Below are 25,563 nucleotides of genomic sequence, written 5' to 3' on the forward strand. Positions count from 1 at the left end.
AATTCTGGCTGATTTCTTGGATTTCTAGGCACCCAGTTCACCCTGCCAAAAAGCAAATGCTTCTCTTTGGGTGTTCTGCGCTGTCAGGAATGGAGCTATGACCGTGACGTTGGGGACTTCTGTGCACTCCCATCACTGTTTGTGAAGCTCTTGAGCACCAGCCTGGCATCTCCAGGCACCACCCTGACATTGTCCGTGAGCTGGAATTGGCAATGCCTCCCTCAGACACCATGCTCTGGGCTATTACAGGCTAACTCCCATTTGCAGATGGGGAGAGGTGCCCATCTTGAGCACTGGTGTGGGTTTCCAGGACACTTCCTGTTGCACTTTAGAGAACGACACCAACAAATACCTGATAACTCACTGTTCCATGCTGCTTCCAGGCATGGCCAATGATGTCCTGGGATGCACTGCCCTCAGGTTTGATCCACGGTTCCCCTCCCAACTGCAACTGCAAAGTGCAAACTAATGGTTGCTTAGAGAGCTTGGCATGGAAGACCCTGACATGTCTGGAAACTTATCTGGGCTTAGGAGTCATATAGCTTGAATGAATGCAAGAATGACTGATCTCCATAGGGCCCAGAGGCTACAGTCCTCTTCATTCATTCATTCATTCATTCATTCATTCATTTTTGAGATGGGGTCTCACTATGTAGCCCTAGCTGGCCTGAAACTCTCTGTAGACCAGGCTTGCCTTAAATTCATAGAGCTCCATCTGCCTCTGCCTCTGCCTCCCAAGTGCTGGGATTAAAGGTGTGTGCCACCACACTTGGTCAGTGTTACTTCACATTTCTATTTCGCTTTGACAATTTTACATGTACACTGTATCTTGATCATACCCACTCTTAAGTGTCCCCTCCCAGCCTCCACCAGATGCCCTCCAAAATATCCCCTCCCATCTTCATGTCCTCTCATTTATTTACTTGTTATTTATTTTTATACCCCGGAGTCCAACCAGTGCTGCCTGTCGGAATAGTGATTGTTCTTGCTGGTTTGGTCTTTGCAGGAAGCCCCTGCTGCTATGCATTCATTTATGAGCTTAATGGCCATGTCATATCTATAATACATAGTTTATGGTACTCCTCCTCATCTTCCAGCACCTTTATTCTTCCTGCCCCCTCTTCCCTGATGCCTTTGGGGAACTGACACATATGTCCTATTTAGGGCTGAGCACTAGGCAGTCCCGAATTCTCAGCTCCTTGACTCTGCATTAATTGTTGCCCACTGCAGTTCTCTGCCCAAGGATGAGAGCAGCACTAACCTATGAGTATAAACAAATATTTAGAAAAGCTGTTTGACAACATGTCCTGTTAGCAAAATAACAGTGTTAGGCTCCCTTCCAGGGTCTATGACCTCCTGAGCCACAGGCTTTTGGTCAGATTTACAGTACCAGGTATAGAGTCTCTCCTGTGGAGCAGGCCTCAAATCCAATCAGAAAGTTGTTGGTTATTCCCAAATCTTCATGTCACTATTGCACCACCACGCATCTTACCTGGCAGCTCGTTACGGTAGCATTCAAGGTTCTCCATTGGGCAATACCGTTGATGACTTTTCTCTCCCAGAAACCTACATAGCACCTTCTAGCGCTATGAAAGTTAGCCATTGGGTCAGTTCCAGATTGATTTCTGAATGTGCTGCAACCAAAGTGTGTTGTATAGTCAGCATTAGAGTCTTGCCATCTAATTGTTAAGCAACCAAGAGAAATGTCAATAGCCTTCTTTGTCTTATTAATTTCAGCTGGGCCAGACCGAATACCAGGAGGTACAACAAATGTATTCCCGGACATCATGGTGCTTTTGGTCTGGTGAAAGAGAGGAAATGGGAAACTAGGAAACCATGTGAAACATGCCATAGTGAGAGGGACCATGCAGGAATAATTAGTTGGCTTTGGCAATCTCAGAGACACACTCTGCAGCAGAGAGGCTTTCCCATTCACTGTAGGAGCCCTGGTGCTCTCTGAAGGGCCTGCTTTCTTCTCTGCCCCTCTGCCTTCAGACTTACTTTAGGCTAAGTGTAGAGGACTCTCCAAGTGGCTTTGCTCCACTTCCCTGCCCTCAGCTTGTTTTAGGCAGGAACTAACTAAAAGTCATCAACCAACTCTATCAGATGGCACCTGCCTAGGGGATGGTACCACCCACAGTGGACAGGTATTCTCACTTCAATTGAACAATCAAGATAATTCTCCACAGGCTTTCCCATGGATCTATCTCTCAGGTGATCCTAGATTCTGTCAAGTTAACAATGCTAACTTTCTCAAATTCTTCTAGCAGGAGAGAAGAGGCATCAAAGTGGGTCTGGACATGACAAATGCCTCCGTCTTATACACCCCACTCCCACGCCCAGGGTCACCTTGCAGAAGGAACAGGGAATTCAGTGGAAGGATAGATTCTGCTACCATCAGTATTTCTGGTGACCCCACTTACTCATTTACAGGGAAAGGACATGCAGCCTCTCCACCTGTCTGCACTGGAGCGTCCACCATGACCAAAGCCATTATTGTTATCCAAGGCAAGAATTCACAAGCAAATGACTTACTAAGGATGTGTTCCTAGGCAGACAGATAAAGAAGGGGAACAGGCCAGGGAGGACACCAAGGACACATGCACACGCATGCCCTTGTAATATTTTTGTAACAGTCTCCAATTCAGACCCACGGACTGACTGTCCAGTGGCAGAAGAATTCATGAAAAATGTGATCATAGCGATACAGTTGAAAACTACTCATCTACAAGAATAAATGAGCTAAAGGCATAGGTAATAGGCTGGGTAAAACTCACAAACTGGAGAAATACAACCCACACTCTAGACAGAGGCTACTCTCCTTTATATACATAGAGGTCCTTCAAAATGCTACAGGAAGAACCAACCTTCCTGGGCTACAAACATGAATGAGTATGATATATAATTGTCTAAGAAATCAGTAGTAGTGGCTTCCTGTGGGAAATGAGAATTGAAAGGATGGAGACTTAAGAGGTAGGAAGACTTTCCTAAACACTTTATACTTTTGTGTTTGGTTTTTGAGGCAGGGTCTTGCTGTCTAGCTTGGGCTGCCTCTGGAGTGCTGGAATTACAGGTGTGAATCATGGCTGTCTTATCTTTCAGTCTCCCCTGGTGTGTGTGTGGGGGGGTACATTAACCTGTGCATGAATACTTTGGGTATCTCCCTATGTTACTCTCCATTATGATTTTTGAGATAGGCTCTCTTACTGAACCTGGAGTACAACAATTTGCCTGTCTTTGTCTGGTCCAGCACTTGGCTTAAAGGCATGTGTCACTCTTCTGGCTTTCTGTAGAATTCATGGTCGCATGGCAGGCTGTTAACTCACTAACTGGTGACAGAGCCTGCTTCCCTCAAGTTCAGGCAGATATCACACTTTTTCCTATAGCAGAGGATGACTTTGAACTTCCCTTTGAACCTGCTGAACTCCTCTCCTCTCCTCGCCTCTTCTCCCCTCTCTCTTCTCTCCTCCCCTCCTCTCCCCTTTGGCCTCTCCTTCATCTCCCCTTCCCTTTCTCTTCCAGACCTCTCCCTATATTGCCCAGGCTGGCAATCTTGAGTGCCCTGTCTTGATCCAAGTGGTCCCCACTGGCCTGAAAGTGTTTGATGTTTGAACCCTGTACATGTAGTTTTCTCTGTCGTCAGAACTTTCACATTCCAAATTCTCACAGCCAAATTATTAACCAGCTTGTTTCAAAGTTAAATCTCTTGCTATCCAAATGCATACCTAGTACGGGAAGTGATCTTTACAACATGAAAGCAATGTCCCTAAAATTTGGAGAAGGATTCCTCTCGCCTGGATGTTTGTGGCACAGTACAATCCTGCCCTGGCCATCACTGTTCCTCCCCGGGCCCACCACCACGGCCTTTTCCAGGAACCACAGTCTCCAGCACCGCGCAGCCTAGGTACCCACTGCGCCTTGGCGTCAGGGGGACAGTTACATACGAAGACTTCACTGCAGTGGCGACAGTAAGCACGGGTAGACAGATCCTTGGAGGAATCCTCGCTTAGGGCAACTCAAAACGCAGGTCCAGAGTCACTTGGGAGACCAGAACCCCGGGCAGACCCGACAGCTACGGGAGTCCCGCAGCCAATGCCTCTGTTGAGCACTCCGAGGTTCTCTAAGAACCTTCCCGGAGCTTCCCGCCCTCCTCTCCCTCTGCCAGCGTGGGTTAAGTTGTTGCCGCTGTGGTCAGGGAAGGGTCTCTCTGGCTCCCGCTGCGCGAGCTCAAGTCCAGCCGCTAGCCGGGGTAGGAACTGGGTCCTGGCGAGGTGCTGCAAGGCGGGCTGAGGGCGGGAGGAGGCGGGCCCCCTGCAGCCGGGGTGGAGCCAACAGCAGAGCCAGAGTGGGAGGCCAAGGCACTCCCAGCTATGGGCCCGGGGTGCGGAAGACCTGGGGGGCCTCCCGTGCTGCTGTTGCTGCTGCTTCCTGCGTGTCCCCTTTACAGCGCCCTGATGTTTCCAGGTGAGGGTGTGGGCCGGGCCGCCTCTAGGACAGGTGAAGTGGTGGTGGTCATGGGTTCCAGAGCAACTAGTGGACCAGAGAGTTTGCTACCTGGCCAAGAAAGAGGATTCTGGGCTGGCCCTATTCCCTTTTAGTGTTGTACAGCTCCTAGCTGTGCTCCGAGGCTTCTGCATCTCCAGACTTCTAGGCCAGAGGGTCTTCCTCCTCCAGGAAGGACTGGTGCCCTGGGGCCCTCGGAGTCGTGCTCTGCCTATAGGCTTAGTGGGTCCATCAGGCTCATCCTCCCTTCGTCTTGGGTCTAGGCAACGTATATGGTGTTTACACTGTTGCTTTCAAACAGGGGTTATCTGCTTAGCAATGCCTGGGGACTGCTGCTCTCTCTTCCTACTGTAACCTCTCCTCACTCTGCTAAGACAGGGCTCTTAGCATCTCTAAGTGGGTAGGTTGAGTTTCCAAACGCCATACAGCAAGCACCCGGCTGATTAGAAGGCAGAGGAGGCATCAGGAAGGAGGCAGGAAGGCCTGAGAACTTGGTTGTTGGGCAGCCTAGAGGCGACCCCATGCCTAGGAACTCCTGCTCTGTTATGGTTCTGAAAGGGATGAATGTCAGCTGTACTGTCAGGAGATAGTTGTTGGTGAAACTCATGGCAGAGACAGCCTCTGTGTATCCTGCATCCTAGGTGACCTGAGGTCAGCAAGACCTGGTTCTCCATACCCAATTAAGCCTTCTCTTGGCTGAGAGATCTTTTACCTCCAGGAAGGCTTCTCTGCCCTTCCCTCTCCTCCCCTCCCTTCTTCTTCAGCCTCCATTCCAAAGCTACACCCTCTCCCCCAACTGCATGATGGCTCATTATTTAAGAAGCACACGCTACTTCAAGGAGGGGGTTCTGGGGGCTGCTGCTATTCCAGATTTTTTAAATGTGTACGAATGTTTTGCCTGCATATACATCTGTGTACCATGGAGGTGCCAGGTATACCTGGGGGCTGGATGAGGGAGACAGGGCCCTGGAAATGGAGTTATAAGTGGTCAGCTGTGAGCTGCCATTGGGAACTGAGAACTGAACCCGGTTGTCTGGAAGAGCAGCCTTAACCACCAAGCCTCCTATCCTGCTCCTATCACAAATGTTTGATATCCAGAATCTGGAGAGGAGATGGGAGAGGAAAGGGAGTTGGGAGGACCCAGGAAGAGCTGAACCAACCTCAGAGATAGCTCTCAGCCTGGACAGGGCTAGGGTCAGAGCTGGTGGTGGGTGCGGTTATTTTGTTTTTCTGTTTTTTTTTTGTTTTTTTTTTGTTTTTTTTTGTTTTTTTGTTTTTTTTGTTTTTTTGTTTTTTTGTTTTTTTTTTTCCTGTGAACTGGGCTTGCTGGAGAACTGAATGCCAGAGGGATGAGAGGGCTGCTGCAGCCTGGCTCTCCACAGGATAGGTCCTGTGAGGGTTGCTGGGACCAGATAGGAGAGGGGAGGTAGGAACATTCCTGAAGAACATTCCAGCACCCTCTGAGTAATGCTTGGCTCTGGTATTCCTCCTGGAGCCCCCTTGGAAAAGCCTGGCCTAGGAGCAATGAGGCTCTGAACCCCAGCTCTGTCCCTCCCCTCACAAAAGGAGGGAGTTTCTGGACCAGGTCCCTCAGAGTTCTCCATCAACATCAACCCCAACAGGAGCTCTGAGCAAGACATCTGGTGGTTTCTTACTCAGATGGTAGAGACAGCCAGCCCCTGGTTACATATCCCTCACCCTAAAGGCATCTGCTGTCCCGTCTAAAAATACCCGAGGCTGCCTCCTTCCCCCCCCCCCATTCCCTGCACATGGGGTCTGGGCTTCTTCCCATGCTCTCTGACCTCAAGCCAGCTCCCCAAGGTCTGGCCACTCTCAAATTCCCCAGTGGGGGTGTTTCTTGGTGCCTCTGGTCTCTTTTGCCACTTCCCTGACCACCACTCCATTCTAGGGATGCCAGGCCCTGGGTGTTGCCAATGGAGTCTGGTTTTCAGGGCCTCGCCTTCCCTGCTGGCTTCCTGCTCCCACCTGCTGCGACTCTGACACCAGTCTCTCTCTTCACACCAGGAAATGTCCCCGGAGAGCCAGTTACTCCCCACTGGGTCCTGGATGGAGGACTCTGGCTCAAGGTCACTCTGGAGGAGCCGGTCAGTATCTGTAACACTGGGTCTCAGCCTCTTTGTCCTCCCCAAATGCAGTGTGACAGTTTTTCTGGGGTTCTCAGAACCAAACTACTCTACCCTTAAGCCACTCCCTGTCAGGGTGGGTGGGAAAGGGAGACATCTAGATGGTGTGAGCCTGCACACATGGAAGTTATTTGGGGCTTCCTCCCTCCTACCCCCTTCTATTCCTGGCCCTATCCCTGTCCTCCCCTAGAGGAGCATCCAGGCTAACCCCCCGCTCAACTAGGCAGAGCTGAGTTCACAGTCTGGGCCCTGAAGCCTTTCAGCAGGTGGTGTTCTGTTCCGTTCCGTTTTGTTTGGGGTGAAACAGGGTCTCACTATGTAGCCCTGGTGGGCTTCAAGTTGTGAGACATCATGCCAACTTTTTGGCTAAGTTTGTGGGGAACGTGTGACTCTGTGGACACACTGCCATCCTGTAACATCAGCTTCCATGCCTGCAATCCACCTGTGGCAAGGAAGCAGTGGTCCACTCTCCCAGTATCCCCAGATGCAAGCCCACTCCATTTTGTTTCTCCAGGACATTGTCCAGCCTCCTCTCAACTCCTGCCCATCACAATCTCCCAGTATAGCCATGCCCCAGCTGTGTGTGCCGTTATAGCTATGCTGCAGACCGAGAGGCCAGGACTACCTTCCCCATCTTCCCTAAACTACTCAAGCTAGAGAGAGTTTGATTCTGTATTTCCAGCCAAGAGATGGCAGTCCCACTGTCCAAACCCAAGAGAATATTGCCATGGCGCCCAAGGGTTCCTCAGAACCCAAACCTTCCAACTTAGGGCCTTCACTGGGGTCCTCCAGACCTCTGGGATTTCTCTCAAGTAGCCAAACAAAGCTGATTTGTGGAAGGGAGGGCTGGACACACACCAGGATTCCCCTAACTGTGGCCTCTCTCTTTGCCTGGCTTGGTCTGTGACAGTGGAGAATCCCAGAGGGCTCTGCTTTGCATTAGGAGGCCTGTGAGGACAGGCAGAGCTTCAGCAGTGTGTCTGCTTCACAAATGGAATGGAGCACAGAGGTGGGGGATGGACACTGGAATAGAAGTGAAGGCAGCCAGGGTTGCAGAGGGACAGGGATCTTCCATCAACGCTATTGCCATTCCCCGGTGCAAAATTTTCTCATAAAGCAAGAAGAGGCATTCCAACCATATAAGCTTATGTTTGGGGCCCTTGTGGGGACCATGGCTGGGGAAGTGAGGGCCATCCACTCCGTACCTGGTGAGGAAGGCCCCCCCACTCACTGCAAGACTCTTGGGCAGGGTCCCAGCCCAGTGCATTTTGAGATAAAAGGGGAGAGCCAACAGGGTGGGGAAACATTTTAAAAAATACAGCAGCCTCTCCCCTGGAATCTCCTGGGCTAGTTCCAGTTCTGGCTCCTCACCAGGCTGAATGGATAGCAGGAAAGTGTCAGAGTCAGTGAAAGAGAAGTGGCTGGAGGGCCAAGGCCAGCCCTTCTGACATCTAGCTGAGAAAGTCAACACTTTTCAGAGGGCTAAGTTGGGGTTCATGTTTACTTTGTGAGCTCAGTAATGATGCTAGCCTGGAGGCCACATGGAATTTCAGAGGACCAGGCAGTGTGCTGGAAGGAATTGGAGGGGGGAGGAAAAAAGTCTGGGATCTATCAGGAATGAAGGGAAGGCAGCAAGATGAAAAGATACGTAACAAGGGGCTGGGAACGAAGCTTGGCAATTTGGATGGATCTTGTGGAGCATATGCAAAGCCCTGGGTTTGAACTGCAGCACCAAAAACAAACTAGCAAGCAAGCAAACAAACAAACAAACAGATCAACAGAACAAGCGCTCAGGCAGAACATGAGATGGCCAAAGCCATAGCCCACCAATGACCCCATGATACCCTTACTTTCCACTGCCTTCTGTTTTCCAGGCCCTTTCTAGGAACAAAAGAAGAGGGGAGGTCACAGGAAAGGCTCAGGAGCTCCTGCAGGCTGTTTGTGTATCTTTAAGGGGCCATTGTCACAAACACAAGTGCTAGGAACATCTATGGGTTACTACTCCCGCACTGTTGCCCCCATGAGCCCTCTCGCTAGCCAGCTCTAGAACATCCTACCTGTTTCCTGTCAGGCAGGTGGCCTAGAGGCCTAGTGTGTCACTGCATTCCTTCTCGGTCAGGTCTTGAAGCCCGATGTGGTGCTGGTGGCTTTAGAGGCTGAAGGCCAGGATCTCCTGCTTGAATTGGAGAAGAACCAGTGAGTATCAGCCTGGGGTTTGGCTGAAGCCCAGGACAGACCCTCTCCAGAGAGGATCAGTGCTTTTGTGGGGAGGCTGGGTGGGAAGAGGCATGAGTTACAGAGGGAATGGCTAATGTACTTGAGGTTAAAGTGGGCTGAACCCAGCTGTAGGTATAAACATGCTTTCCATCTCAAACCCCAGAGCGCTTGGTAGCGCTCTGCTGGAGATGAGTGAGCACCACCTAGTGGACATTTCTTGGTACGTTAATTCAAAAGGGAATCCTAGACAAGCTTCCACAGAGGAGAAGGCAGGGACAAAAGCACTGTAGCTACAAAGGTCAGTATCCAATGATGACAGTTCAGCTGGTGGGCTTGGAATGTCTCCATTTGCATGGAGGGGAGGGAGGGGAAGGAAGAGACGGAGGAGGAAGAGGAAGAAGTAGCAGCTAAGTCCTTGGCGGGGCTGGGGAAGGAGCCTGGAGATGAAGTTATTATCGAGTAGAGTCGAGCTCCAAGTAAAGGAGCCCAGGTGGGCTCAACAGAAGCAGATGCAGGCAGGTGGGGCTTTGTTTTTTCTGGAAGTCAGGAGAAGGCACCACAGAGGGTCAGATGGAGGCATGGGATCCAGCAATCTGAGGAGAAGAACTGAACATCTGTTAAGCAGATCACGGGCCCTTCTTCAGCAAGGGCAGGAGCAGGCAGAGCTCAGGGCTTGGCACCACATGACATCTCTGCAAAAACGTCCAGCTCTTCCCCCTCATCTGCCTGCCACAGGCTCCACTGCCCAGAAGGTTCCTGCCTGCTCTCCCCAGGGCCTCCCATATTCCCATTCCATGTCTAAACATCCAGGGCTCACTATGTCTTCGTTTAGCCTGAGGTTGTCTTCCAGGAACAGTGCACAGCCTGTCCAGTCCTTTCTCTCAGACACGCTGCTGCCTCATTCAAAGAGGCTCAACCAGCACTCAGGGAGGAATGCTGGCGGGCTAGCCCCTGGAGACAGGCCTAAATCCAGTGACTCCTAAAACACACTTGCTTCCCAGCAGGCTCCTGGCCCCAGGATACACAGAAACCCACTACAGCCCTGATGGGCAGCCTGTGGTGCTGTTCCCCAACCACACGGTGAGACACTCCCATGGGCTCTGAGGGCAGCGTGAGTCACCCCTAAGTACTTGCCTTGTTCCATTTTGTATTCCTTCGGAGACTGTAGCAGCCTCAGGCCTCCCTTCCTCCTTCCTCCATCCTGAGCCCTTACTGAGATCTGGATTTGAGTTCTTCCCTCTCTAGGATCATTGCCACTATCATGGGCGTGTGAGGGGCTTCCTGGAGTCCTGGGTAGTCCTCAGCACCTGCTCTGGGATAAGGTAAGGAGAGGGGAGAAAGGTCCTGGACCTGCTGCAGAGGTGAGAGCGCCTTCTCACACACCCCTACACTCTTCTGCCCTCTAGTGGCCTGATTGTACTCAGCAGCAATATCAGCTACTATCTGCACCCCTGGGCTTCCGGGGACAAGAACTTCTCAAGCCACAAGATCTTCCGGATGGAGCAGTTGTTCACATGGAGAGGGGCCTGGATAGAGAGCTCCAAATACAAAGCAGGAATGGCCAGTCTTCCTCAAGTCCCCCAGAGCAGGGTAAGGGGCTTAGACTAGAGTGGGCATGGTCCTTCGAACCAGAGGAGACAAGAATGCAGACCCTGGATGGGGCCTCCCCTGTTTAATCCGGAGGCTGAAGAATCAAGTTTGAACAAAAATTTCACTGTTCCTTCTGAGAATTGTGGCTGGTGGTCAGGACTCAAGTCAAGCCGCCTGACCCTCACCATTTACCTCTCCCAGGTGAGGCGAGAGGTCCGCGGGAGCCCCAGGTACCTGGAACTGTACATAGTGGCTGACCACACCCTGGTGAGCAGAGAGACCTCAGAGGTCTGACTGGGCTGGCCTGGAGCCTGCTCAGCCCATGTGACCCGGGAATTTCTGCCTTCCCAGTTCTTAGTCCGGCACCAGAACTTGAACCGCACAAGACAGCGCCTCCTGGAAGTTGCCAATTGTGTGGACCAGGTTGGGTGGTTAGGGCGCCGAAGGGTAGGAGTGTGGCGATTGAGAAGCCCTGGCCCTGGCACAGTGGGTGCCTGATTCTGGTCTCAGCTGGTCTCTGCCTTAGATTCTCAGGTCTCTGGATATTCAAGTGGTATTGACTGGCCTGGAAGTATGGACGGAACAGGATCACAGCCGCATCACGCAGGACGCAAACGCAACCCTCTGGGCTTTCCTGCACTGGCGTCGTGGGCTCTGGGCTAGGCGGCCACACGACTCGACGCAGCTGCTCACGTGGGTGTCCTTTTGACACACGAGGGTGGCGGAGTGGCCCTTCTTCCCCGCTCCACCCAGTCACGCCCTGCTCTGACACCCCCAGGGGCCGCACCTTCCAGGGCACCACGGTGGGCCTGGCGCCTGTGGAGGGCATGTGCAGCGCGGAGAGCTCGGGAGGGGTGAGCATGGTAAGCTCCGCGGGGGAGCCAGGAGGGGGGGGGCTTGAGCAGCGCCTGTAGTCCTCAGTGAAGCCCGGCTCCCCAGGACCACTCGGAACTCCCCATCGGCACAGCAGCCACCATGGCCCACGAGATAGGTCACAGCCTGGGCCTCCACCATGACCCCGACGGCTGCTGCGTGGAGGCAGAAGCGGAGCAGGGAGGCTGCGTCATGGAGGCAGCCACAGGGTACGCACGGAAGGTCGGTGCCACCGGACCTGGATGCGGATGCGTCGCCTGCGTTTCTCTGGTTACCCCTCAATTCCCTCCTCTGCAAAGTGGGGGTGATAAAAGGCTAAAGTAGAGGAGTCTCAGGATGACTTCCCGACTAGGGTACTCCACTCGTGATCGTTGGGCCCCATGGGGCCTGGGCTGCCAGATCTTGGCGTCACAGCCTCCGGTGTGTCAGCCTCCTGTGTCACGGGTTTCTAGGGTGAATATGCAAGTCCTTTACCCTCTCCTCTCTAGACCACTCGCTTAGCTCAGCAAGTAACCGCACATAATAGCGGCTGTGTGGCTAACCCCAGGGCCCAGAGTGCAAGAGCAGCCAGAGCTTAGGGGGTGGTTCCCACAGGCCAGATGCTCCCCACACCGTCCATGCCTGCCTCCTTCCACAGGCACCCGTTCCCGCGCATCTTCAGCGCCTGCAGCCGCCGCCAGCTGCGCACCTTCTTCCGCAAAGGGGGCGGTGCGTGCCTCTCTGATAACCCGGGCCCGGGGCTCCTGGTGCTGCCCACCCGCTGTGGAAACGGCTTCGTGGAAGCAGGAGAAGAGTGTGACTGCGGTTCTGACCAGGTCAGGTTAGCATCCTGGTCCTTGAGGTCCAAGGTTGACCCCTGCTCCCAGCCTCCCCCAGGTGTGGCTTGCTGCGCCATGACTTGTTCTGTTCTCTCCTTTCTTACTCCAGAGGTGCCCAGACCCCTGCTGCTTTGCCCACAACTGCTCCCTGCGTGCAGGGGCGCAATGCGCCCACGGTGATTGCTGTGCACAGTGCCTGGTGAGGGCTAGGGACACTGGAGAGTGGCCTGTTGATCTTAGCTTCTAGGCCTCCTACTGAGTGTGAGCTTGACCCTGTAGGTGGGTCCATTTGATGCTCCCTCAGCAAAAGTATCAGACTCTCCATTGTCTCTCTGCCTTCCCCTAATGGGTCACCCATGCAGCTAAAGCCCGCAGGCACGCCTTGTCGTCCCGCTGTGAGTGACTGCGACCTTCCTGAGTTCTGCACCGGCGCCTCCCCGCATTGTCCCACAGACATTTACCTACTGGATGGCTCACCCTGCGCCAAAGGCCGCGGCTATTGCGTAGATGGCTGGTGTCCTACGCTGGAGCAGCAATGCCAGCAACTCTGGGGGCCTGGTGAGACCACATGCTTGCCTTGGTGACCTGAACGCTTCTGGGACCTGCAGTTTTCTACTGTGGGCAAGCTCTATGCATGGAACAGAGGCCCAAGCTGCCCAGCTTCTTCTATCCTTCTTCCCCAGGATCCCAGCCTGCTCCGGAGCCCTGTTTCCAGGAGATGAACTCCATGGGGAATTCGCAGGGGAACTGTGGCCAGGATAGCAAGGGTAGCTTCTTTCCTTGTGCACAGAGGTGAGGTGTGGCAGCCAAGAGTCTACAGCTACAGAATGGGGCGGTGTACTTGGAGCACGTGACCACCTGCCATTTCCTCCCCAGGGACGCTCAGTGTGGGAAGCTGCTGTGCCAGGGTGGGGAGCAAAACCCATTTGTGCTGGGGCGTGTAGTGACTATGGATTCCACAATTCTCCGAGAGGGTCACGAGGTGGCTTGCCATGGAGTGCTTGTGCTCCCTGATACTCAGCTGGACCAGCCAGGCTTGGGCCTGGTGGAGCCAGGCACCCGCTGTGGACCTAAAATGGTGAGCCCTGACTACCCAACCCCTCCTGGTCATTGAATCTTCCATACCAAAGTGTCCTTCTCACTGCCCAGTGGGCACAATGCCCATAGGTGTGCCAGCATGGGCAGTGCCAGAATGCTACCTTCCGGGAGCTGGAGCGTTGCTTGTCTGCCTGCAATAACCATGGGGTGAGTAGCCTAAGGAGTCAGGGTGGCCCTGGAGGTCCTTGATCCCATGTGACTTTTCTATCCTCTTCTTAGGTTTGCAATAGCAATCATAACTGCCACTGTGCTGTAGGCTGGGATCCACCCTTCTGTGACAAGCCAGGCTTCGGTGGTAGCATGGATAGTGGCCCCGCACAGCCCGCAAGTATGCCAATGGAGTGGGAGCAGGCAGGCACCACCTAAGTAAGCAGCCTACCTGGGACTCAGCACCCCTGTCCTCCACAGACCGAGATGCCTTCCCAGTGGCCATGCTCCTCAGCTTCCTGCTGCCTCTGCTCCCTGGGGCTGGCCTAGCCTGGTGCTACTACCAGCTACCAACACTCTGTCGGCGCCCCCGGTGGTGCTGCAGGAGGGACCCCGTATGCAATAGGTAGGCTCAGTGCCAGCCTCTGAGGGCTCAGGTCCCTCTTCCTGAGCCTGCCCCCGTGGCTCCTGGTTCTCAGAACTCATCAGGGCATAGGAGAGCAGGAACTACAGGGATCTGGGGCTGTAGGAAACTGGATGGAGTCTAGTTTCCCCTCTAGATGTAATGGGAGCCCCTAAGCAGTGGGAAGAAGTCCATGGCCCGACCAACACACAATAGTGCAGCCCTTTCTTCCCTCCCCCACCATAGTCCCCCTGGTTCTCCTCTGTGTCTCCCAACAGGCCGTGGCCTCACCTTCATTCTGCTGCTTTGTTTGCATTTTTGCTTTTGTTGTTCTAAACAAATTCAACCCAGTCTGTGCTCCGCTGTGTCCCTGAAGACTTCTCTAGCTCCTTCTCAGGAGTTTTCAGCCATCTGCTTCATCCTTTGCCGGGACCACTCTGTTGCCTCCTTTAAGTTCTTTGGTGTGAAGCCCAGCACACCTTTGCACGTCCTCCCACTGGCCAGCTATGGTGCTGACTGCTCTTGTGCCAGGACTCAGTGCCTCTGTCCTCTGCAGACCACGATGCTGCAAACCCAGGTCTTTGACTGGCAGGCATGCTATGCGTTAACAAGCACGGCCCACCGAGGGCCGCCTCTTCACTGGACCCCTGGCAAGTCAGGCCCATTATGTCCCTGTCTGGCAGCCCGAATTTGGAAGTGTTCCAGGCCCTTTGAGGGAAAGGGCAGGTTTGGGATGGAGAAGTGAATAGCGGGTGTCTCAGGCAGGGAATGGCACCAACAGGCCTCAGGAGCCAGTGAGAGAAGGTCCCAGAAGATTCAGGTAGAGATTGAGGGTCTACAGGCAGAGAAGCAAGGCGGAGGTGCAGCTGGGAACTGCACTGCACACACCCCATCTTCAGGAAGGGGTCCAGGGCAGTGGGGAATATTTGGCTGAAACAGCAACAAAATAGCAAAGCCTTGTGGAAAAGGCACGGGCAGCCAAAGACGGCACAGAGTCAGGAGTAGCAGAGCACCAGCTAGAAGGAGGGGAACCTGATAGCACAGCTCCCCCACCCCCCCACCCCCGTACATCTCTGCACTTCAGCTCTAGAAGGGACCTGAGCAAGCTCCACAGCTAGAGTGAGTGGGGGCAGGGTCTCGAGTGAGATCTGGACCCATCAAGGATGAAACGGGAAGGTGGGATTTGAAGCCTGAGTGTGGAGAAGTCAGTCATCAAGAAACCTGGGACTGTGCGTTATGCTATGGGGAAGCAATTCCCTTGGCCTTGCTCAGGTCACTTTCCAACCTCCTGAACTCTGATCTGCTGCATAGACGCATCAATGGTCCCTGCAGGGGCCACCCTCTGGGCGATGTTCACCCCATGGAGTTTGACTCCATCGTCACTGGAGAGCCCTCACCCCTGGGTGAGTGTGGCACTTGGGACACAGAGAGGGAGGTGAGGGGTAGAACTTGCGGTCTGCCTTCTTCCAGATGCCCCCCTCTTGTTACCACTTCACATCTTCATTCCTTGGCTCAGCCCCAGGGACCTCTTGCCAACAGTGTTTGCACCCTTCATCTCTTGCATTGTTTTCAGATCCCGAGAACTCTGCACCTACCTAAGAACTACCCTAAGAAGCTTGTGCCACACACACCTGCCTGATCCCCAAGGTAGGTGAGGGACCCTGGTGCCCCCCCACCCCCATTGCCCGGTCACCAACCTCTTTGTCACCTTGCTGCCTACCACTGAGATTTATGGGCTTGTTTCAGTAAGGAAATGAGACAGGATGCCCTAGGGAAGCTCTTGTTAAGGAGACCAGGATGCTGGGAGCCCTAGGGGCTAGGAAGGGAGAAACTATGGTTTTTCTTAGGTCCTCACTGAGGGAGAACAAGTGGGCCCTGCCATTCGACTGGCAGCCTCAGGCCCCAGCCCTCAGTCTCTGCTACTTCATTCTTAATAAGTCAAGTTCAGAAGCTAAGTTCCTGTCTCTGGAGAGGGGGACCTCCTGAGGCCAGGGGACTAAGACAGGTGTCCACCGCCACTCCAGGAACCTGGGCCCCAAGGGCATCTTCAGCAAGTCGGCCGAACTCTTGTACTTCTGATGGGCCAGATGCTAAGCTCTTCCCAACCAACTCACCCCAGAGCCATATCAAGTCACAAGAGCTGTGCTATTCTGAAGTGTCAGAATGTATCTAGGCAATAAAGTCACAAGCTGTATCAGTGCTGTTGGCTGCAATTTTCTGAAGAGACACTGAGATGGATTACTGGGAAATAAAAACATTGAAAAGTTTCTACACCCCAATAAGCCTCTCCGTGGATTCAGCAATCCAAATCAGACCAAATCAAGCCGAATTAGAAAGAGTTCCTGTTTAATGGATACAATGCTCCCAGGTGGCCTTCCAGCCCCGCCCCCCAGAGGAGGCTGGAAAGGAAGACTGGAGTCTATTCTCGTGGGGGGGGGCGGCGGGGGGGCCAGTTTAAATACGCTGTGGGAGTGGTCTTGAGTATCTCTGGGGGAGGGGCCATCATTTGGCGGGCTTTCTGAGATGCAGCAGGGTTTAGAGGGAGATGGGGGAGGGGGCTTGGGTGTAACTTCCACCGTAACATTCCAGACTCTTTGGGTCATGGATGCCAGGAGCTGGGGTGAAGCTTTCACCACAACAAACAAAAGTAACAATATCTGTGTGCGGTGGTTCACACCTTGTATCTCAGTCCTCGGGAGGCAGAGGCAGGCAGATCTCTGAATTCAAGGTCAGCCTGGTCTACTAATCAAGTTTGAGAACAGCCAGGGCTATAAAGAGAAATCCTGTCTTGAAAACAAACAAACAAAACAAAATTAGTAATGCCATGTTATAGACAGAGAAGACACGCTAAGAGAATATGCCTTGTGCAACAGATGTAATCCAAGAAGTTTCTTGAGGGGGAGAGAAGCGAAAGACCATCTCAGAGTGAGGACACCTGAGAGAGAGAGAAAAGAGACAAACAGACTGAGGGACAGAGGGAAGAAACAAGACAGAGAGAACTTTCTGGGGTGGCCAGCTTGGGCTTGGGGCACACCTTCTGACTGTAAGCAAGTATATAAACTGATAACATGACTGTTCCATAGTGTGACTAGGGGGAAGGTTTTTATTGTAGAGAAAGAGAAAGAACAGCCAGAGGCATCTGCAAGAGTCCAGAGTAGAAAGAGAAAGTAGACATGGCCAGGACTACCTGTGAGGGGGAGGGCAGTAGCAGGGGACAGGGAATGGAGGAACCACAGTGAGAAGCAGGAGCAGAGCAGAGCAAGAGAAAGAGGAGACATAGAGACGACATATCAAGAAAAATCAGGGTTATACCGAGAATGAGTAGCTGGAAGGGAAGCCGAGAACTGAAAGTTTAGGAGAGGTGGTGACAAGGGCTTGGATGGCCTTTGAACGTTTAACAGGTACGTGTGACCCTGAAGGAGGCTGGAGGCTGTCATTGTGGTGGGTTTGGCACCTCTGCCAACCTGTGGTGGCTACAGCAGCTACTGTGGCTGCAGCTTACCCAGCTGCCCCAAGCCTGGCTGGCTCCTGGTCCCAATAAGCCTGTCAGAAGAGCCTGGTTGAAGGGGAAAGCAGAAAGGGGGAACTCGTTCAGAGTTCACATTGAGATCCAGGGAACCCTGCTTCTGCCCCAAGCCCTGAAGTCAGATTAAGTTTAAGTAGAGGCCAAGGATTTGAACATCCAGGCAGTCTGTCCACCACTGACCCATCCTTATCTGGGCTTCAGTCTCTGGTAAGATGGTCTGACAAGTTGTTAGAACTGTGAAATCTCTACAATGAACTGGCTGGCACCTTCTTCCTCCCCCAGTAGGAGATTCCCGGGGAAGTTCCCATTTCAGCATCAGGCGTGGTGGCTGGAGCTGGAGGCTGAAGCTGAGGGCTCGGACCCAAACCACAAACTGGAAGCAGAGAGCAAACTGAGGGTTTTGGGAGGCTTTCAAACTTCAAATTCTGCCCCCAGGGTTGCATTTCCTCCATCAAGGTCACACCTACTCCACCTCCCCAAACAGGTCACCAACTGGGACCCAAATATTCAAATGCCCACAAATATGGAGGATATCACATTCAAGCCATCAGGATGTGTACACCAGCATACTGGTTTAGTGGTGTCTAAGAAACATTAAATATTAGTCTCTTCTATTAAACACTGTGAAACTTTTGTTCATGAGAAGGAATTCAAATGTTTTTTATCTTCCCACCTTGTAAAACTTTTATGCAAAATTTTAATCCCTCAATCTGGAAACCAGCCTTTTGTTTTGCCCCTACTATATTCTCAAACTTCAGTGACTTAAGAGCCCATCCCTTCCCGCTTTCCTTCATTTCCTTCGCACTAAGTTGTTTTTGTTTGTTTTGCTTTGTTTTTGTTTTTTGAGACAGGGTTTTTCTGTGTAACAGTCCTGGCTGTCCTGGAACTAGCTCTGTAGACCAGGCTAGCCTCAGACTCACAGAGATCCATCTGCTTCTGTCTCCAGAGTGCTGGGATCAAAGGCATGCACCATCACTGCCTGGCTGCAGAGTCTTTTAAAAGTAATCGATAAAGACTGTGATGTCAGACAACCAATGGTGAAAAGGACAGTTCATTAGAAAAAAAAAAAATCCAAGTGCACACTTTCCACGGTGCGCCTGCTCTTCGGAGCACACCCTGTAGATTAGGGGTGCAATTTTATCTCACTGAGACACTTCTGCCTTGTTTGGGTGTTCTTTATGTGATGCTGAGAATGCTTCTAACAGATGAGGGACCAAAGCCAGGACTCTGTGTATGCTAGGCAAGCACGTTCCCAATTCATGCTTCAATTTCTACTGTTTTGGATTTATTTTATTTTTAATCGTGTGCGTATGTGTGTGCCACATGTGTGTGAGTGCCTGTGGAAGCCAGGGGCATAGAATCTCCTGGAGCTGGAGATAGAAGAGATTGTGAGTTATCCAGATGGCTAGGAGCTGAACCCTGGCCAACTGGAAGAGTGCTATATGATCTTTGCAGCTGAGCCATCGCTGCATTTCCTCATGCTTCAATATCTTTAACCCTTTCTGTAGCCATTCTGTAACCCACATATATACACACATACATATATAGTGTGTGTGATGTGTATTATATACACATTATTAGTTAATGTTAGTAGTTAACACTGTAATAAAAGAACCTGTGTTTGCCAATGGTCAGATAGCAAGGGAAACCCAGATTACCTGGTGTTATATTCTGGGCTATGGGCGATTCAGGCCATACTCATCTGCAGCTGTCCCCTGCTCACAGCTGCTGGGAAGGCAATGGCAAGTCCCCTACACAGGGGAGAGAGTCTGGCTCTAAAGTGCAGTGTTCAAATCCAGATGCTGCTCAGGACATAATGTCTGCCACAGCCTTTCCCCTCTCACAGATGTTGACAGACACCCACGGAGACATTGACTGAGTCCCTAGCTAGCCAACATCCTGGGGGAGGATCCCTCATCAGGGTCAGTTTGCATCAAAGACTACCCCTCAGGGTTATGCTGTGAAACCTCCCCTATCTTCAGAAAAGAGTGACCCACCCCACTTCTGCCACATTGTCTTTGAGACTCTGCCATGCTGTCTCTAGTTCTGGGGCCTGAGCTCTCTTAGGAGCTGTGGTGCAAGTGTCTGGGTCTCTCTGAGTCCTCTCAGCTGTGGCACAGGTATCTGGGTCCCTCTGAGCCCTCCACACTGTCTGTCAGCTGTGGTGCAGGTGTCTGGGTCCCTCTGAGCCCAACACACACTGTCAGCTGTGGCACAGGTATCTGGGTCCCTCTGAGCTCTCCACACTGTCTGTCAGCTGTGGTGCAGGTGTCTGGGTCCCTCTGAGCCCCACACACACTGTCAGCTATGGCACAGGTATCTGGGTCCCTCTGAGCCCTCCACACTGTCTGCCAGCTGTGGTGCAGGTGTCTGGGTCCCTCTGAGCCCCCCACACTGTCTGTCAGCTGTGGTGCAGGTGTCTGGGTCCCTCTGAGTCCCCCCCCCCCACTGTCAGCTGTGGTGCAGGTGTCTGGGTCCCTCTGAGCCCTCCACACTGTTCTGTCTACTCCAAGTTTTACCTGAAAATTCCCCAGGCTCCAGGAACAAAAGACCCCCCTCCCCAGGGTCTGAAAAGAAGGTAAAGCTGGAAATCAACCCTGGCCCTCACCTACTTCTGCTTCCATGACATCGGGTGGATGGCTAGTGCTGTGTGTGGCTCTCAGATGGCAAAGGTGGTCCTCTGGAGGTCAGAGATAAGAGAAATGGGGAGTGTACATTTCTGACACTGAAGACTTAAAACCCTTGCTTCTCTCATTCCGCAATAAGAATACTAGAAATGGTGGCATGGTTTCTAGTATAGGGGACCACATCCTGGCCCTCAGCCTTAGCGAGCTGGGAGGGCCTGGGAGGACCCAGTGGCTCTCAGAAGGTTAAGAAAAAATGACAAATAGGAGGTGGATGCCTGGTCAAGGAAGGAGCCCAATCAGGGTGCACCTGCCAAGAAGCCCTTCCTGGGTTTTCTGCATCATATGTAAAAAGGAAGCCAGTGGGAGACAACAATGAATAAAGATCCAGCTCAGATGTTTATTAGCCGGAGCTGACTGTTGTTAACTGGAGAGGTGATGCTCCCTGAGACCCCGTGGCTAGGTAATCAAGGGCACAGAGAATGCAAAGTGTAGGTTCTGAGAACAGTTTCCTTAGCTAAGCATAGGGAAGGGTAAGGGCATGGCTTCATCAGACCCAGATGCTACTTTTCTGGATAAACTGCTTTGGGTAGGAGATGTGTCACACTGTTTTTGAAGCCTCCAGGGTCGGGGGTGGGTAGGGGGGTGGGGGACAGAGCAGTGGATTTCCTAGAGTCTTGGGCCTCATTTGCAGTTGAGTTTGGGGCATTTTCCCTAGAGACCAAGGGAAGTGAGAGGGAAACCCCCTGTGCATCAGAAGGACTGGTTCTTCTTGCTGGAGGGGGTGGGGCATGCTGAAGGCCCTGGGATCATGTATTTCCTTGACTAGAACCGCTAGGTAATGACCACACAACACACACAAGCATATGACATTAATCTGGGGCAAGGGCAGGCAAGAGCACATAATTGAAGATTAAAGCTATGCAATAATTTAGACTGTAAAAGCAGATTACATGGGGAATCCAAGGCAAGTAAAGTTGGCTTTGTCACGTCCAAAGGAAATTCCAGTTCCTCAAACTCCAAAAGGCAGTTCAACTATGCAGAAATGAGCTCAGCCTGAACTACAGGAGGATTTCTGGAGGTTAAGTAGGAGCCAGCATTCCTCAGGAACTTGAAGCATGTTCCCCTTTACCAGAAGGAGTCATCACTGGCAGAAGGGACACATGGCTTCTGTGACAACTGCCAGCATATGAAAGCCCAGGCTGGCTTCCAGGCTCCCTCAGCATCACAAGCACCCGTTACACATTTCAAAGTCCATGCTAGCATCCAGGCCCTTCTCACCTCCTCCCTACCCTAAACTCCAGCTCCCGGACTCCTCTCCCTACAGTGACTCACTCTCCTTATAACCCTGCTTTGTCAGCTATATTCTCCACCCCCACCTCCCTCCTCTGCTCTGCTCCTGCTTCTCTGTGTTTTCTCCATTCTCTGCCCCCCACTATTCTCTCTCACAGATAGATCGTCCTGCCATGTCCAATCTGCTGGCCACGTTCAGTCTACTTCTGTCTTTCTGCTCCGGACACCCCTCCCCCCACCCGTCACGCCTCTGGCTGTTCTCTCTCATACCTACAACAAAAACCCTCCTCTTACCACACCATGGAGAGGGCAGGTCTTCTTTATACAGGTTTTTGCATAGTTCTCTTAAAGGGAGATTAAATAAACAGGCTGAGCACACAGTGGGACAGCAGGTTAAGTCCTAGGTGACTTCATGATGTATTAACTTGGACATGAGGTCCAGAAAAAGTTCAGTCTCTCTGAACGAAGGAGATATTTTCATAAAGTTCTGTTATGGCACACAACAGCTAAAGGCCTGCATGGCAAAGAACCAACTGTGGTGAGTAGGCCAAGTCCAGCCTACTCACTGCCTTTGCCCAGGAGAGAGCCAATTGTGGTGAATAGACCCAGTCCAGGCCACTAATTGCTTTTTCCAGGCCTGATCTTTAACGATTGTATTTATATTTTAAATAACTTAAAAAGAGAAAACTAGGAATGTGAAAATTAGCATAAACTTTAGTGTTCATAAATAGAATTTAGTTGGAACGCAGCCATGCTCTTTCTTGTGTTGATTGCGGGCACTCCTGCTACAGGGACTAGCTGGTGAAGCTGCAAACACATACTTCTAGCCCCTTCTGGCTCTTTTGCAGACAGTGTGCTCCACAGTGTACTGCTGCATCTCTGGGGAAGTTTTTTCAGCTGTTCAACAAGTTCTTGTGGAACACTGTAACCCTGTATTGGGTCATAGTGTCCCTGCTGCTCCTCAACATTGGAAGAAAAATCATCTTTAGGCTCAATGCTGTCTAACAACTCAGAAGGCTGTATTAGGTTTTATCAGGTGGAAAAAAACAGGTGCTGAACATTTTCCTCTAACACCAATCCTTCTCTCCCTGGCAGGGCTGACTGCTGACCCAGTACGTAACCCTTCTTGGCCCAGTGATCTGCCAGTCCCCAAGCCTGGTCCCAGGTCAATGCACGGGGCAGTCCCACCCTGGGCTTTGCAACAGCTAACAAGCTCTACCCCGACCTTCTCTGGCTCTCCTCACTTGCAGGGAGGGCTCTCCCAGAGGACCTGAGTTGGATCCCAGCAACTAAGGGCTGCTCACAACTCCAGCTCTAGGGGATCTGGTGCCCTCTTCTGGCCTCAGTTAGCATACACACAGACACATAAAATAAAATGTTTTACAATGCTGTGTCTCAATCTGACCAGAAGGAGATATAAGAGTAACTCAGAAGAAACGAGTCCAGAAAACACCTAGCCAGAATTCTTATCAAGGGTGAGTCTAGGTGAAGGAGAGAGAAAGTATACAGGGGAAATTGGACAGGCTTCCTAAAAGGGCTGCTTCCTTTCTTGTGGGAATAGTGGGAGGGAGGGCCTGTGTGAGAAGGTGAGGGAAACAGACTCTTATAAGTGCTTCACCCTTGTTGAACAGATGTCCTTGTTGTATGAATGTGCTTTTTTTGAGTATATGTCTAAGAGTGGAATTTCTAGATTTTGTGGTAGACTGATTCCCATTTTCCTGAGAAATCGCCATTCAGATTTCCAAAGTAGCTGTACGAGCTGGCACTCCCGCCAGCAGTGGAGGAGTCTTCCCCTTTCTCCACAATCTCTCCAGCATAAACTGTCATTGGTGTTTTTGATTTTAGCCATTCTGACAGGAGTAAGATGGTATCTCAGAGTTGTTTAAATTTGCATTTCCCTGATGGCTAAGGATGTTGAGCACTTTCGTATGTGTCTTTCAGCCATTTTGGATTCCTCTATTGAGAATTGTCTATTTAGTTCTGTACCCCACTTTTTAGTTGGATTATTTGGTGTTTTGGAGACTAGCTTCTTGAGTTCTTTGTAAATTTTGGAGATCAGCCCTCTGTCAGATGAGGGGTTGGTGAATATCTTTTTCCAATCTGTGGGCTGTCGTTTTGTCTTGTTGACTGTGTCCTTTGCCTTACAGAAGCTTCTCAGTTTCAGGAGGTCCCATTTATTAATTGTTGATCTCAGTGTCTGTGCTACTGGTGTTGTGTTCAGGAAGCGGTCTCCTGTACCAATTCGTTCAAGGGTATTTCCCACTTTCTCTTCTAATAAGTTCAGTGTGGCTAGGTTTATGTTGAGGTCTTTGAACCATTTGGACTTAATTTTTGTACATGGCAATAAACAAGGATCTATCTGCAGTCTTCTACATGTCAGCATCCAGTTATGCCAGCACCATTTGTTGAAGATGCTTTCTTTTTTCCATTTGACAAAGAAGCTTTAGCTTCTTTGTCAAAAATCAGGTGTTCATAGGTGTGTGGGTTAATATCAGGATTTTCAACTGAATTCCATTGGTCTACTTGTCTATTTTTGTGCCAATACCAAGATGTTTTCAGGATTATTGCTCTATAAAAGAGCTTGAAATCAGGGATGGTGATGCCTCCGGAAGTTCTGTTATTGTACAGGGTTGTTTTGGCTATCCTGGGTCTTTTGTTTTTCCATATAAAGTGGACATCTGTTCAACAATGTTCATCGAAGCATTATTTGTAATAGCCAGAACCTGGAAACAACCTAGATGCCCCTCAACTAAAGAATGGATAGAGAAAATGTGGTACATTTACACAATGGAGTACTACTCAGTGGGAAAAAAAAACACAATGGAATCTTGAAATTCACAGGCAAATGGATGGAACTAGAAGAAACCATTCTAAGCGAGGTAATCCAGTCACAAAAAGACAAACATGGTATGTACTCACTCATATGTGGATTTTATACATAGAGTAAAGGATTACCAGCCTACAATCCACACTGCCAGAGAAGTTAGTAAACAAGGAGGACCCTGGAGAATCCGAAAGGGACATGATCTCCTGAGCAAATTGGGAGGGGGGAGGGACTAGGAGAATGAGAAAGGGAGAAGAAGAGGGTTAAGGAGGACATTGTGGGGCAGGGAGGTTGAGTTGAGGAAAGAACACAAGAGAGCAAGATAAGAGATACTATAATAGAGGGAGACATTATAGGTTTAAAGAGAAATCAGGCACTAGGGAAATGTCTGGAGAGCTACAAAGATGACACCAACTAACAATCTAAGCAACAGAGAAGAGGCTACCTTAAATGCCCTCCCCTGGTAATGAGATTGATGACTAATTCATATGCCATTGTAAAGCCTTTATCCAGCAGCTGGTGGAAGCAGAAGCAGACACCCACAGCTAAACCTTGAACTGAACTGGAATCCAGTTGTAGAGAAGGAGGACTGATGAGCAAAGGGGTCCATACCAGGCTGGTGAAACCCACAGAAACAGCTGACCTGAACAAGGGAGAGCTCTTGGTCCCCAGACTGATAGCTGGGAAACCAGCATGGGACTGATCCAAAACCCCTGAGTGTGGGTGTCAGTGAGGAGACCTTGGAAATCTATGGGACCTCTTGTAGTGGATCAGTACTTATCCCTAGCATAGGAATGGACTTTAGGAGCCCATTCCACATGGAGGGATACTCCCTCAGCCTGGACACAAGGGGGTTGGCCTAGGCCCTATCCCAAAGAATATGACAGACTTTGAAGACCCCCTAGGGAAAGCCACCCTCCCTTGGGAAGAGAAAGGGTATGGGATAGGTAGGGTGTTAGTTGGGGGGGGCAGGAGAGGAGGGGAGGGAGAGGGACCTGGGATTGACATGTAAAATAATCTCCTTTCTAATTAAAATAAAAAATAAAAGAGGTAGACACAATCTAACCATCAAAAAAAAAGATACGTGCTTCACCCTGAGCACCCAGGCAGATTCCCAGCTCTGTTTCCATTCCTATTCTCATGCTAGATGTCAACTTGTGCTCCATAAAGTTTTGGCCTCTCCACATTTTGGTCTGCTTCCCCTGGACAATCACATTTTGGTCTGCTTCCCCTGGACAATCAATTCTTTACCTTTCCCATACAATGAACTCAGCTAACACCAAGATTCCCGTTACAGAGGGTCTGAGAAGATGGACAGCTCAGTTAGTAAAGTCCCACACACGCATGAGAGCCAGAGTTCAATCCACAGCAATCCTGTAACAAGCCAAGTGCAGCAACCCCGTGGGGAGAAGAAGACAGGAGGAGCCCTGGGGCTTGCTGGCCACTCTAGCTGAAACAACTGACACTGAGGTTGGGCATGTGCACACCCTGCCTGCATGCATG

The 25,563-nt window shown here is 51.2% G+C and overlaps 1 protein-coding gene and 1 long non-coding RNA gene across 8 annotated transcripts in view; one reads left to right on the plus strand and one right to left on the minus strand.

The window, feature by feature from the left end:
* The window catches only part of LOC107979981, a 13,758-nt gene extending 4,729 nt beyond the window's left edge, over positions 1-9,029 (minus strand). For 6 of the 7 annotated variants that reach the window (XR_004770598.1, XR_004770596.1, XR_004770593.1 and 3 more), the window contains exons 1-3: positions 8,705-9,029; positions 1,493-1,634; positions 353-451 (exon numbers count right to left, since the gene is read on the minus strand). This is a non-coding gene — a long non-coding RNA (uncharacterized LOC107979981). The remainder of the gene's footprint in view (positions 1-352; positions 452-1,492; positions 1,635-8,704) is intronic. The other variant, XR_004770594.1, reaches the window with a different exon arrangement.
* Adam33 (ADAM metallopeptidase domain 33) lies at positions 4,371-15,961 on the plus strand. The gene is made up of 22 exons (XM_035446855.1): positions 4,371-4,464; positions 6,529-6,608; positions 8,767-8,843; positions 9,866-9,944; positions 10,110-10,186; positions 10,271-10,454; positions 10,656-10,721; positions 10,806-10,877; positions 10,981-11,147; positions 11,233-11,317; positions 11,394-11,536; positions 11,965-12,142; positions 12,255-12,344; positions 12,508-12,703; positions 12,829-12,937; positions 13,022-13,223; positions 13,313-13,390; positions 13,463-13,571; positions 13,652-13,796; positions 15,126-15,202; positions 15,316-15,440; positions 15,818-15,961. The coding sequence occupies exons 1-21, from the start codon at positions 4,371-4,373 to the stop codon at positions 15,390-15,392; spliced, it is 2,385 nt and encodes a 794-aa protein (XP_035302746.1). The 3' UTR covers positions 15,393-15,440; positions 15,818-15,961.
* Positions 15,962-25,563: the final 9,602 nt, after the last annotated feature.

The sequence above is a fragment of the Cricetulus griseus genome, chromosome 6 (assembly GCF_003668045.3).
Source record: "Cricetulus griseus strain 17A/GY chromosome 6, alternate assembly CriGri-PICRH-1.0, whole genome shotgun sequence".
In the NCBI taxonomy this organism is placed as follows: Eukaryota; Metazoa; Chordata; class Mammalia; order Rodentia; family Cricetidae; genus Cricetulus; species Cricetulus griseus.

Excerpts from the sequence above, each read along its gene's own strand:
- Adam33 (XM_035446855.1), top strand. The coding sequence starts at position 4,371 with ATGGGCCCGGGGTGCGGAAGACCTGGGGGGCCTCCCGTGCTGCTGTTG. Across the intron at positions 11,148-11,232 it reads GACTCGACGCAGCTGCTCAC|GGGCCGCACCTTCCAGGGCA; the intron begins GTGGGTGTCCTT and ends TGACACCCCCAG. Across the intron at positions 12,143-12,254 it reads GTGACTGCGGTTCTGACCAG|AGGTGCCCAGACCCCTGCTG; the intron begins GTCAGGTTAGCA and ends TTCTTACTCCAG.